Source organism: Quercus lobata, chromosome 12 (genome assembly GCF_001633185.2).
Source record: "Quercus lobata isolate SW786 chromosome 12, ValleyOak3.0 Primary Assembly, whole genome shotgun sequence".
Lineage (NCBI taxonomy): Eukaryota > Viridiplantae > Streptophyta > Magnoliopsida > Fagales > Fagaceae > Quercus > Quercus lobata.
The window spans coordinates 18,270,320-18,285,148 of NC_044915.1; the positions used below are offsets into that span (position 1 = coordinate 18,270,320).

A 14,829-nucleotide genomic window follows, 5' to 3' on the forward strand; every position below is an offset into this window, starting at 1 on the left:
GTCCAAGGTCAACCCGAGGCAAGAGCCTCACCAAAAAAGATAGAGAAAGAAGTGAAGAAGACAAGAGAAACAAGTCGCTAGGAGAAATTTGAGGCAGGAGCCCTAGATGGACACCACAAAGACTATATCCTTTTGTTGTTTGTTAGGTTAGTTCCTAAGAGCACCCTTATTTGTTTTTCTTTTTTCTTTTTTAATGACTCTAGGATAGCGAGTCACTCACCATTTGCTTGTAAGTGGCAAAATAGGTTCTCGGACAGTGAACCTGTCACTGCTCGCTTTTCGAGCAACAAAGATGGGACTTCGGACATACGAATCCCACGCAACTCTTCGGAGTTGCACCCCGCCCCATGTATATGTGATGTGTGTTATGTGCATAGGTTGGGCTCAAGCTATACGTCAAAACAAAATGTTTTATTTCTTATTCTTTTGATTTTGTTAACGAAGCTCACGAATCAAAAGAAGGACATCTATAATAGACACCTCATTTTGTACCTTTTACAACTTAGGCCCCCGTTCCCTAATGATGCTTAAACTCTAAGGTTCAAGGCTAGTTTAGAGCCCAATCAAATATCAAATCAACTTGAGAAGTGTTAAAATAGAAAATATAACTTTTTAAGTGAGCACAAATCTATTTTTGGAAATAAATGACCAAAGTGGCCCTTGACCCACATACGTGGGCAGCGGCTTGCATACGTGGGTAACGACCTACATACGTGGGCCAAAGCATGCATATGTAGGCATATTCCTGCGTACAGCTAGGGTTTCAGAAGTACGGAAAATGTAAGTTTTTTGCAATAATGGCTGAGGGTTGGAATGAATCCGACATCATCTGGGAGTCGTTCCAAACCCCATTTTTTTCCACTATAAAAAGCCTTACATGTTACATTTTCAAAATACACATAAATCCCACAGAAAAACCTAAGATTCACTAGAAAATAATGAATCAAAGGGGAGTTTTTCACAAAACACCCTCAAGTCAATTTTATTTGATTGAAACCTTTTTTGGCCCTAATCCTTTTAGTGTAACATTGCTAATTGCTTGTTTAATGAATTGTGATAAATTTGACTAAGGGGAACGGTCAAAATCAAAGTTTGGGAACTCCTTTTTGAGGTATCAAGCTTCAACTTTTTTTTTTTGTCTTTCTTTTGCTATATAATTTATTTTCCTTGCTTTGTTTGTGTTATAACCTATTTGTTTAGAGTAGGTTTATGTTTTTCTTGCATGATCTGAGCATGTTAGGTTGTTAGAATTAGGGTTTTCTTTTATACTTTGTTTTTCTATTTCGTATTTCTGGGTTAGGGTTTTGAATAAGTCCCACGCACACATGCCGTAAGCATACGTACATAGGTTAAATCTTGCGTACATAGGCCATTGGCTACGTACACAGGTACTTGCCCAGACACCCTAATTTAGATTTCTTATGCTGTTTGGTTTGTTTGCTTCACATGTTTTGTCTCTGTTTAAACCATTTTCTTATGTTTATACATAATTGAGTCTCTGTCTTGCATGCTTGCTCATATTTAATATGTTTAGATTAGGGTTTTATGTTTATGTCTTGATTAAACACCATGATCATTCATTCACGTGTCCATGCACAATGCCATAGGTGCCGAGATGCTGTAAGGTAAGTAAGGCAAGTCATTAATTCACATGTACATGCATGTTGTTTGTTTAATCCTCCCTTGATATATGTGTATGAAGTTAATGCCTTGTTTTGATTTATGATATGGTTTGCTTTGCTGCCATGTTTGGGTTGCTACATTGCCTTGAGATGTATGATGGAGTTTCACATGCTAGGGTTTCTTATATGTGTTTGGCTCTTTATTGCTTTATGGATAGATATGCATTTTGGGATGAATGATGCCATGTTGTATGTTAGATGCATGCTAGTGTGTGCATGAGTTAGGATACAAAGTGTTGAACATGTTTTTAATAAGGTTAAGACATAAGACACAACGATGGGAGGCCAACCTTAGGATTGGGCGATCTTCGATGCCTAACACCTTCTCAAGATCAGTGTACCCAAACTACGAACTCATACTTTGGTTGTAAGATCAAAGGTCCTTCCTCGAAAGGATGCTATATATATGGTTCCTAAACCATTGCAAAAACTAGGTGGCGACTCCAAAAAGACCCCTTGTGTCCATAAAAGGCCCTACTTCAGAGGTTGCATTAGGATTTTTGGATTGCTTCTAGCTTCCTTGACGACACTGGTGGTGGCTGTGAGGGGATCTCAGGTTTTTTTTTTTTTTTTTTTTTTTTTTGGGTTTGGGGTGGGGGTGGGGGGGGGGGGAGGGTGGGGTTTGGTTTTGATTCTGGGGAAGGAGATGGTCACATGAGAGGATCTAAAAAGAAAAGGGAAGCATCGGGTTTTGTTTAGTTTTTACTTTTTTTTTTAGAAGAAGAATCGGGTTTTGTTTTTGGGTTAAAAATAGTTCTTCTTTTTAAAAATAATAATAATAATAATAATAAAGCTGATGTATAAAAACATGGGAGCTGTAAAAAAAAAAAAAAAAAAAAAGTCAAATATTGGTCAGAGACTTCAATTTTATAATAATAATAATAATAGGGTGACATTTTTTTTTAGAAGATAATAAGGTGACATCCTAAATGTGAGGGCTGCAATTCGTTTTTTTCCCCTTCTATGTAAAAAGACTAAAATGACACCCACATGCAAACTTCTCTAAATTTAATTACTAAAAAAATGAAATTAAAAAATATTTTAGATTTTTTTTTTGGGTAGGGAATTTAAAAAATACGGGTTATTTGAAGTTGACCAAATCCATGAAAGTCTAAGTAATTAAGGGTCATAGAAATAACAATTCATTTTTTGTCCAATAATTTTTTGACCCGAAGCCAATATAATTCAAACCTACGGACCCAATCCGCTTGGTAGGTGTACTATATTGTACCACGGGCGGAGCTATGTTGAAGGGTGGGGGACCATGGCCTCTCCAAAATTTTGAAATTTAAAAAAAAATATATATATATATATATAATTATTTTAATGTTTTTAAAATTTAGTCTATAAAAATAAGAGTTGGCCCCCCCAAATATTTGAATCGGTCCAATGATGCTCTTAAAAAAAAAATAATTGGTCTAATAGTAATAAAGATATAACTTTATTTTTCGCAATTTTATTTTTTATTGTAAAATGTACTCTTATATTTGTTAAATATTTGATGAAGTTTGGCATCAAACATGTTTGAATCTATCTTTTTTAACCCGTTATGTGGCGATTAACAAGTCATTGACTCATTAAAAAAATCTTGTCATTAAAACTATACATGAAATGTGCCTTCAGTTGCCACATAATAGGTTAGAGCAAGATAGCTTCAAATATGTTTGGAAACTAATTTATTCCTCCAAATTTTGAATCATTCATATTTTTGAAAATTTCATTAGTTCAATTGAAAGATTTTTTTACTTACTTTAATATAAAATTTGATAATTTGTATTTAAAATGAAATTTTCTAAAAATTTCACTATGAAAATGGAAAAAATGAATTTTATTTTATAAAAGATTACCATCAAACATAATTTTGATTGAAAATACTAAACTCTATTTTTTTTTTTTTTGGTAGGTGTGTATATATATAACTTATCAAATAAAAAAGTGTGTATATATATGTGTGTATATATAATAAAAAAAACGTGTGTACTGATTGATAAATATATATATGTGAGTACATATGTGTATGGGGGGTTGATAAATATATAGTGTCGTAACTTGGCCCCTTCAAACAAAAATTTCTGGCTCCGCTTCTGTATTGTGCGCATAGAAATTGCTACATGAGTACTGATCCTTCTTGTCCTCATGCCATTATGTCCTTATTGTGTTTGCAAAAGAATGACATCTCCAAGTCAAATTGTATGTCATCAAGACCCTCATAAATCTCCTGGAGTGAAGGTTTTCTGGAGAGATCCTGGATCCCTATTTTACTATATATATATAAATAACCTCACCCAAGTTCTCCTTTGGACCCATATATTGTCATATCTAGCCAGGGCTTAGCTACAAGCCTAATTTAATAGTAATTAATTAGTACATCAAAGTTGATCTACTTTGACTTTCTATTTTTTATGTTAAATAAAAAAAAATAGAAAATTTCAACAGTTATTGGTGAGAGGGGCACCTGAAAAAAAGTAACGACTAGAAATTTTTGCATAATCGAAGTTGAATCATTTTCTCTCTGCAACAAAAGACATAAGAAAATACACAAGGTTCCTGAATCTCCTGATGTTGCGAGTTTCTGAACTGCTAGCTAGACAATTCTCAGGCACAACAATACAGCAGACTCGATTGATAAAGGGACCTACAGCCACTACTGCTACAACCATCCTCTTCTTTCTCATTCTCATCACCCTCACCTTTATTTCTGCCATTCGTCTTCACACTGTAAGTCTCAGTATACTTCGTAGCCCATAATTATTTAGTACCATATATACATATATTTGTTCTTTGCTTTAATATTCCATACTTTCTTTTCTTGGGTCATTAATTTTTTGTCAAAATTAACTTGTATAGCTAATAGTTTGAGCTTTAGCAAAGAGAATTAAAAGTGTATCATCGTTTTGCCTTTTTTAATCTTGCAGTCTAAAGTTTCTGCTTATATATCAACAAATTTTACTATAACAATCTCTGACAAGCATCAAACACCCACCAAAAGAATTGAATTCCCATTGAACTATTCCATTGGAAACCAAACACAAACCTGTCCAACAAACTACCCTAAAACCTTCAACCCCATCAATGATCTCGACCCATCACCAAGACCCGTATGCCCAGAATATTTCCGGTGGATCCACGAGGATCTACGGCCATGGAAAGCCACAGGAATCACAAGGGATATGGTTGAGAAAGCCAAGGGGAGTGCACATTTTCGGCTAGTGATAGTTAAGGGCAAGGCCTATATTAAGAAGTACAAGAAATCAATACAGACAAGGGACGTGTTTACTATATGGGGTATTTTGCAGCTTCTAAGATTGTACCCTGGTAGGATTCCGGACTTGGAGCTCATGTTTGACTGTAATGACCGGCCGATCATCCTATCAGACGGCTACAACATGACGCTGGCTCCGCCGCCGTTGTTTCGGTATTGTGGTGACAGGTGGACGATGGATATTGTCTTCCCTGATTGGTCCTTCTGGGGTTGGTAAGGTTGATAATGGTTTTTCTCTTCTTCCTAGCTATATAATTGTTGGTTAACTTCTAAAAACTTTTCAAAGCTCGCGTAATTTCACGTCAGCCTTATAAAATATGGTAATGTTAAATTATAGTAGTATAAATTAATTAGAACTTACCCTCTCTTTTTTATTTATCTAAACAAATTTTAAACACATTAGACAACAAAATCTTTTCTATGAAATATCTAATTTGATTTTTTAATACTTATTAGATAAACATGAGTCATATTTAAATATCTTTTACTGAATTTTTCATATATTGTTAACAACCTATTTTTATGATCAAGAGCACTCCTTTATTAGCATAATTAGGATTCTAATTTTTCATCCCTATTATTATAACATCGAATTATCAACAACAACAAAAATCAAATTAATAAATAAAAAATAAAAACCTAGCTTTCATGTTTTGTTGCAAGAATGGTAGGTAATAAGTTCCATTCATGCTAGAGTAGTCTATTCTTAGCTGAATTTACAATTTAGGCTAATGTTTGTGAGTCCTACTTGAGAAGCTGACCAATATGAAAGCTGGATATTTAACGTGGGTTGCCACAAAAATAACATATGACCTATACCACATGAGACCTAAACCAGTTCAAGCCTGAACAGTGACTGAGTGGGGCTCTTCTCATTTATTTCAAGGAATCAAATTTGCTTACCAACCTAGTTTTTTTTTTTTTTTTTTTGACAGTTTGACACAGTCTCCTCTTTCTTTCACGCAAATAAAAAAGGTTTTTTAAGGTAGTCATATGATTACTGCTACAAAGTTATTAAATTAATTACTCAAATAATGGATTCTATTGATTTTTTTTTTTTTTTTTTTTTTGATTGGCAAATAATGGATTCTAACTTTTTTGAAATACTAAAAAAGGTATGTAGTATATAATATATAGTACAATAGTGGTTATAGTTATTATATTAGTAGCACCTCTATGGGCTACATAAAGATGCTAGGTCCGAAGCTTGTTTATTTATTTGATCGGATCACCAAATTCACACACACACACACACACACACACACACACACACACATATATATATATGTTTTTCCAAGGCTTAGATCATTAAATAAAAAAAATTTCAATTCCCATTTGACTGAATCAACAATTCTTTAACAATTTAAATACAAATGGTCATACATATTCCTCTTTGGAATTCCTTTAATAGGAACTTTCATGATTAGGATCACCCCCTCCCGAAAAAAAAAAAAAAAACCTCTATTTTGTGCCTCTAAGCAAGGAAATCGTTCTTACCCACTAAAGTGCTACATGGTTTATATAGGTCTGAGATAAATATAAAGCCATGGGAAAGCTTGCTAAAAGAACTTAAAGAAGGTAACAAGAGGAGCAAGTGGATCAAAAGGGAACCATATGCTTACTGGAAGGGAAACCCTGCTGTAGCTGAAACCAGAAGAGACCTCCTCAAATGCAATGTCTCTGACAAACAAGACTGGAATGCTCGCTTATATGCCCAGGTAATTATGAATTCTGTGATTTTAGGACTAAGATCACATGCTATTAATCCGAGAAATTTCTTATACTTTTTTCTTAGATAACTTCAACATGCACGAGTGTTAAAAATCAAAGGCCCCTATGCCATTCTATTTATTTGGCTATATGGACCTCTTAGGCAAAATTTTGTTACAATTAATATATGCATTACAAAATGGGTATAATTTGCAGGACTGGATCCTTGAGTCTCAGCAAGGATATAAGAAATCAGACCCAGCAAGCCAATGCACACACAGGTAATTAAATAACTCACCCTGCCCATCAAACAAGAAATTAATATATATGTTATGAATTCACTTGTTTTGGAATCTAGCTAATCTTAGACACTTTCCTTTTCACTTGTTTATGATTCACATAGATACAAGATCTATATTGAAGGATGGTCCTGGTCTGTGAGTGAAAAATACATTCTAGCCTGTGATTCTGTCACACTGCTTGTAAAACCAACATCCTATGATTTCTTCACTAGAGGTCTAAAACCTGTGCATCACTACTGGCCTATAAGGGATGACGACAAGTGCAAATCCATTAAATTTGCTGTAGATTGGGGAAACAATCACAAACAAAAAGTGAGTCACTATAACTTGATTTTTCTTTTTCGCTTTGATGTGTGTTTGGATCAGTGTTTTGCTAAAATCTTATACTTCTTATATGTTGAAAGTTAGCAAAAATACGATTCTCCCAAAAAAAATGAAATATTAAAAAATTGTACCTAAATAAATAAGCTAATAAGCAAACCAAAATAATAAATAAATAATCCAACTACACTCTTATACAATTCGTTGCTTATTAAATTTGTAAGATCCCATGGACTTTGTAGGCACAAGCAATTGGAAAAGCAGCAAGTGACTTCATTCAAGAAGAGCTGAAGATGGACTATGTGTATGACTATATGTTTCATCTATTAAATGAATATGGTAAGCTCTTGAAATTTGAGCCCAAAATTCCTGAAGGAGCTATGGAGCTGTGCTCGGAGACTATGGCCTGTAGTGCAAATGGATTAGAGAAGAAGTTCATGATGGAATCCTTAGTGAAGGGGCCTTCTGTGACAAGCCCATGCACCATGCCTCCTCCTTATGAACCCCGAGTTCTTGGAAATCTTCATAGGAGGAATATGAATATAATTAGGCAATTGGAGAAGTGGGAAAATAAATAGTGGAAAAATATCACTTCTCCTAGCGGTAAATATAGTCTTTTTTTCTACGACACTAATTGATGTAAAGACATTGTGACACACATGCTCTCTTGAGCCATAATAAGAACTCCACTCACATTTAATTTTATATTAGTACTATTGGTTTATAAAGTTCAAAAAATAAGTGTTTTTAGTCTTTGAAATTTCAAGTGATCACTATCTGTCTTTGAAGTTTTAAAAATGAGTGTTATATATATCTAAAGTTAAAGTTAAAAAAAAAAAAAAAAGCATTATCATTATGTTATACAACAAGAAAATAACAGATTTTGACAGTAATTAATAAAGGTCAATTTAAAATTTAAAGACAAAAAATGTAATTTTTTTTTAATTTAGTAACCAATATAACTCATAGGTAACCTTTAATAGCAATTGTGTATTTTTTACCTAATTTAAAAAAAAAAAAATAGAGGAAAACTAATTTTAATTTTTGATAATGTATATATAACAAAATGCAAAGAGAAAATATGTACATAAAGGAAAAAGGAGATTTCATCTGAATGAGTAAAAGTGGACGCAACTTTTATTATACAATAATAATATAAAATTACAATATGATGTGATATAATTTTTTTTTTTTTTTTGAGCTTTTTGCCAGGGCTTTTCTTGATTTAGGTTTAGGCGTATGAGGAGGCCCAACAGAGTTTCACGTTGAACGAAGCCCAGTGAATTGTAAAGAAAGTGTAGCATTTAGATATACACGTCATATAAAACGAAAGCCTAGTTTATAAAGATAAACCAACTCTGCGCCTCTAGCTTGGCCTAAAATTCGAGAATGAGCCAGAAGAATTTTTGTTTTGAGAAATGCTATATTTATAATATTTTCACAACAAGTTATAAGTATTTTTTTTTTTTTTTTGTTAAGAATATTAAGTATTTTTAGCACATACACATAGAGAGAAGAGAATGTCTTAAAAAAATGATGGTGGTGTATATTCACAACTCTTAAAGAATGTCATAAGTTGTAAGTTATTATTGGTTCTAACTTGAATTAAAAATTTAAATTACATTTTTGCTCACCCGCAGGGACGGACCTAGGATTTTTAATTGGGGGACCAAAGATAAGCGAAAAAAAAATTTTCAAATACGTATCCATATAGTATTAATAAACTATTAACCAAGACAAATACCCAAAAATCATTGTTTCTTAATATATTAAGATACAATCATCTACTAACAAAAACAAAAGACACGAAATACTATTATTTCTTTATACAATCATCAATGAAAAGGGAACTCAACGCTCTTTTAAATTTTCAAAATCATCTACGATTGAATCCAAACTAAATGTCGAAACTATATCCTTTTCAATGTATAACATCATCAAAGAGTCCATCAAAAAATCATTTTCAATTTTGTTTCAAATGGTTAGTTTTGACAACTTTCATAACTGAAAATTCTCGTTCTGTAGTAGTAGTAGAAACTGAAAGAATAAGCATAAGTCTCACTATTCTATAAACAAGTTTGTAGTGTTCTGAATTTCCAATTCTCATTAACCATTGAGACAACTCAGATAAACTTTTCAATTTTTTGAACTCTAGATCTTGGACTACATTATATTCAAAATGATAAAGCTCCTTCTCCAACACTTGTTTGTCATAATTTGTGAAATCTTGTGGATAGAAATTCTTTACCAACAAACAAAGATCACTACTTCTGAAAGATTTTAATGTCTCTTGAGGTTCTAAAGCTAAGCTAAGCCTAAGTAACTTCATTGCATCTTCATTAAACCGATAATTTAGTTCCTGTAGTTGAGAATCTATTGTAGCATAAAAAATATTTACTCAATAATGATACTCAATTGTAACATTATCTTGTTGATTACGAGCTCGACCTCGCCTCGCAACATAACAAGCATTTATATCTAGGACATCAATGCAATGCTTCTCACAAAATGATATCACAGTGGTGAGTAAGCCATCCCATCCATCATCTCTAAATTTTTGGATAAGTGCTTTAGTAGATGAAATTAAATGCATGGCATTTAAAATGTCTTGAGATTGGCTTTGCAAAGTTTGACAAAGTTTATCAGTGATCTCCATATTTTCTTTCTCAAGATGCAAGATGAAGACAAATTCAAATGAAGTTAAACCCTCATAAGCTGACTTTGCTTCTTTTCAATGTTCTCCATCAATTGCATCATCAATTATATTTTGTAAAACTTCAACAGTTGAAGTAAACATCCTTAATAAGCTAGAAACTGATCTAAAATGTGAACTCCAACGTGTTTCTACAGGTTGTTGTAAAGTGCCAATTTGATTAAGTCCACTTCTAGTCTTAAGCTCTTCAAGATCAATCAATCGTGCTATTTCATTAGCATTGGCAACTTTCAATTGCTCATTTCGCTTGGATGAAACATTAACAATTTTGATCAGAAAAAGCAATGTAAGAAAAAAAATGACTAATGGGAACAACTTGTTTTGATACTTTTACTAATGCCAATTGTAAGCGATGTGCAAAACAATGGATGTAGTAAGTATATGGGCAATCATTCAAAATCAACACTTGTAATCCATTCCACATATCTCGCATGTTGCTTGCTCTATCATATCCTTACTCTCGAATATTTTGTATATCTAAGTAATGTTGAGATAACAAAGAATATATCCCTTTCTTTAGAATCAAAGCTGCAGTGTCAACAATATGAATAAGCCCAAAAAAATGTTCTTTCACAAAACCTTCTGCATCAACATATCTAAAAATCACAGCCATTTACTCTTTCATGGACTCATCACGAGCTTCATCAACCATTATGCAAAACTTTGTGATACTTCACGGAATCAGTAGGCTGAATGTTCCAACTTCAATGGGGCTACTCGTTGTAGTGAAAACCTAGGAAAATGAATATACTATCAAAGGGGACCGGAGTGGACCAGCCAAATACCCTCCAATGACTAAGTTAATTTCTCACAAGAATAGAGTTCCAACTTTTTTAAGGAGTAAAATCTCATAATGCACTTACTTTGATTTGATTCAGACCGGTCCTTATATAGAGAACCTTGGAGCGGTTATTGGATTAGTAACTTCCCCAAGATTTGTGGAAATCAGTGAGTCCAAACATAACTTCCTCAACGGCTATAGGAGTTACAACCGCTGGTGGAAGTTAAGTACTAATGAGGAATTTGTGGCGATGGACTTTGGTTTGGTAACCGCTCCAAGATTGTAGCTCGAATCCTCCACACACGTGAATAAGTCTACACCTGAAGATTTCTCAAGTGTTATGTGATCGTCCTTGTGCTTTGCCCATGGATGACCCTTTTGCTCATAGACGATTTATTTGAACATTTAGCTCAAGGCTCATAGATGAACCATACGGATGAACATGAGATGTAATTTTCACTATCCCATCACTTTGCATCACCAATTTCTTCCCGAATGGCCTTCTTCACTTTGATTGAGAAAACATGTAGAATTTCCTTTTGAATCCTAGGTGATGTGTAGGTTGCATTTTTGGGAGCTTTTTCTATTATTTCAGCAACCTTCTCATTCCAAAAAGTCACAATATCCAATGATTCTAAAAAGTTCCCACGATTTAATAAACTAAAACTTTCATCTCGACCTCTAGCTTGAAAGGCAAGATATCGGACAATAAAAACTGTGACCTTCAGTTGCAACCGATTATTTACAATTTGTTCAGTAGTGAAATGATCAACTACCCTTTATAAATGCTGCCATTGGTTCATCAAATCCTTACACATTTGCTAGGCAACTCTATGATCTGAGTTATGATCTTTTCCTTTATGACCTTGAAAATAACAATCTTTGCCCCCAACCTTTCTCCAATTTCTAAATCCACCAACAATGAATTTATTTTGTCCCATAACCCCATTTGAATTATAAAAGACAAAACATGGTAGACAATAAGCTGCATCTGTCGTAGGAGAATATTCAAGCTATGTTGAATAATTTCCAAACCAAGAAGCTTGAAAGCTACAATTGTGCTTTCCACTTTTTTTTAATGTCTTTAGAGGAGGTTGGTGTGGACCTTTTATAATATAAGCCCGTCAAATTTCATCACGTTAATTAACATGATATTCCAATATTTGTTTGCGTGTTCCAGGATCATAATCCAAAGAATCAAGGTCAATTCTTTGAATTTGTGTTTGAGAAATTGGAACATCTACATTTTCCGGAATTGGAATAGCAACATTAGTTGTTGGCAATTCCACGTTGACTTCAGAAGAATTTGAAGTTGAACCTTTTCTTTTGAAAAAAATCAAGCATTGTAGTTGATTTTTTCATGATCTACAAATAAAATAAAAATCATATAAGAATCACTGTTATTTTCTTAAATTTGTGTGACAATTTTCTATATTATATGATTTGTTTTTTTCTTTTTGTCTTTGGTCTGCCTTTATTTATGTTTTTGTGTTTGGTTGGTCTACATTTATTTATGTCTTTGTGTTGTCTCTCTCTACCTTTATTTATGTCTTTGTGTTGTCTCCATCTTTCTAATTCTAACCCACTAACTCAATGAATCCCACTACCGACACTGCTAACAAAAACTTTTCTTAAATTTACCCTTTTTTTTTTTTTTCTGTCACTTGTCCGTCAACTCCACTTGTCCCTATTATGCCCAACTATTAGTCAACAAAGAAAAAATTATCTCTACAAACTCTCTCTCTCTCTCTCTCTCTCTCTCTCTCTCTCTCTCTCTCTCTCTCTCTCTCTCTCTATATATATATATATATATAATGCAAGAGAGAGAGTCACAAACACAAAGTGACAATCACAAAGCCAAAAAGCCCAAAAAGAAACACAGATTCTCAGATCACAAGCATAGTTTCTCAAATTCTAAAAAACATAGATTCTCAGTAAAAACACAAACATGAACAAGGCACAAGCATAGTTTCTTTTGTGAATCTCAGATTCTCAAATCAAGCATAGATTCTCAGTTTCTGTGATAAGAGTAAATACCTGTGAGTGTGATGAGTCTCCGTGGGTAGCGGCGGTGGCAAATGGGTCTCACGTGGTGGCGTGGGTTTCGCCGGAGTGGGTACTGGACAGGACTGGGTCTGGGTAGCAAGATGATTAGATGAAGATCAGAAGATGGGTCTCCACCTCTAGTCTCGCAAGCTTCACAAATCACGGGCCACGGCCTCACCGACACGGCTCTCTATCTCTCTGTCTTTCTCCGTCACAGCGACACGAGTCTCCGATCAAGATGGGTCTCTCTGTCTCTGAGTACTCTCTATCTCTCTGTCTCGATGAGAGTTTCACTTTCCTTTCTTTTATTTATTTTTTTACATGGGTCATGGGCTCCTACCCGGATGATGGGCTAGGGGTTCATGATTTTTGGGAGAGGGCCTGATCTAAAAACTCAGGGGGGGCCTAAGCCCCTTTTTTTTTTTGGAAAATTTTACTTGCTAAATTTTTTTTTTTTTGGGCCCGGCCCCCCTTAGCCCTCTACCTAGGTCCATCCCTGCTTACCCGTAACAACCAATAACAACCCACTACTTAAGCTTTATTATAAAAATATTGTGAACATAGAATTTCTCTTTTGTTTTTTCCCATAAATATTCAATATTCAAGTATTCAATTCAACATTAACTCCTAATGAGAGTCAAATTTAACTTAACCTCTTATCACATTGTAATCATTATTAATCTCCTTTTAAGATAAGAATTGTTAAAGATATCCAAAACTGATAGTTAAGGCCCAAGTTCAATCTTAGGGTCTGTTTGGAATCCGCTTACTTTGTTAAAAATACTGTAGATAAAGGTAAAAGTTAACTGAAATAGTACAGTGGGACCCATGAATAGTACCAAAAAGTGCCATGGGCCCATGAATAGTAGCAAAAATAAGCTGAATAGTAAAATAAGATAGCCTTTTAATTTGGAATTAAATGCACACTTACTTTAATCTTTGCTTGTATACCACGTAGGATTGGCTAAGGCCTTGACTATCGAGCTTGAATATTTCTAACAATAATCAAGGTTTACATCTCTCTCTCACTAGTTCTAACAATTTATTAAAAAAAAATATTCCAAGAAATGGGAGGGTCACATTGACCAACTATGGTTTAAGACACGGTTCAAGGGTTATATATATAACCATGATTTGTCTTAAAACCTTATTTAAGAAAGGAATTTTAAAGATAAAGCTGCACTTGATTTCTTATTTAGGAGTCCCCTTTACAATAGGCTTCCTCCTTCCTAGAAATGAGAGAAAATGAGAACAATGTTCATGATTGTATGCCACGAAAGTATATATCATTTTTGTATACTACAATACACAACTATTCCACCATCATACGTGATCCAAACTTGCTTGGAGTTATTTTCCTCTAATCCATTATGTGATAATTGAAAAAATTATTTACATGTATTTTTAGTTATATGACTCTTTTTAATGGGTCATGTAACTTATTTAAATAATACACATAGATAATCTTATCAATCATCATATAATGGGTTGAAAATGATAGCTCAAAATCGGTTTGGAGCCAAATGTTATTTCCATTAAATTGATAAATCTCATTTAAAAAATAAATTACGATTTTTTTTTTCTTTTTTGGGATCTTTCGTAGTAGTTTGCCTGTGCTTTTCTTGGTTTAGGTTTGGGCGTATGAGGAGGCCCAACAGAGTTGCATGTTGAACGAAGCTCAATGAATTGTTGAGCAAGTGTAGCTTTTAGATATACACGTCAAATAAAACGAAAGCGTAGTTTATACAAATAAACCAACTCTGGGCCTTTAGTTCGGCCCAAAATTTTAGAATGAGCGGGTAGAACTTTTGTTCTTTCCCCTAAATATTCAAAGCTTTAATTCAAATGCAATTCAACATTAACTCATTGAAAGCTTGCTTGAAAGAAAAGTGAATCAAATTCAACTTAAGAACCACAAACCATCTTATCAAATTGTAATCATTATGTTTATTTTTTTTAAAATAAAATATATAAAGAATTAGTCAAATCATAAATTAATTTATATATATATA

General features: G+C 33.6%; 1 protein-coding gene across 1 annotated transcript; it reads left to right on the forward strand.

Annotated features, from left to right (window-relative positions):
• Positions 1-4,241: 4,241 nt before the first annotated feature.
• LOC115970827 (O-glucosyltransferase rumi homolog) lies at positions 4,242-7,987 on the forward strand. The gene is made up of 6 exons (XM_031090446.1): positions 4,242-4,400; positions 4,598-5,157; positions 6,470-6,662; positions 6,871-6,935; positions 7,058-7,268; positions 7,520-7,987. The coding sequence occupies exons 1-6, from the start codon at positions 4,242-4,244 to the stop codon at positions 7,853-7,855; spliced, it is 1,524 nt and encodes a 507-aa protein (XP_030946306.1). The 3' UTR covers positions 7,856-7,987.
• Positions 7,988-14,829: the final 6,842 nt, after the last annotated feature.

Bases quoted from the DNA above. Each gene is read 5' to 3' on its own strand.
- LOC115970827 (XM_031090446.1), top strand. From the start codon at position 4,242: ATGTTGCGAGTTTCTGAACTGCTAGCTAGACAATTCTCAGGCACAACA. The intron at 6,936-7,057 runs GTAATTAAATAA...TGATTCACATAG, and splicing joins GCAAGCCAATGCACACACAG to ATACAAGATCTATATTGAAG. The intron at 7,269-7,519 runs GTGAGTCACTAT...TGGACTTTGTAG, and splicing joins GAAACAATCACAAACAAAAA to GCACAAGCAATTGGAAAAGC.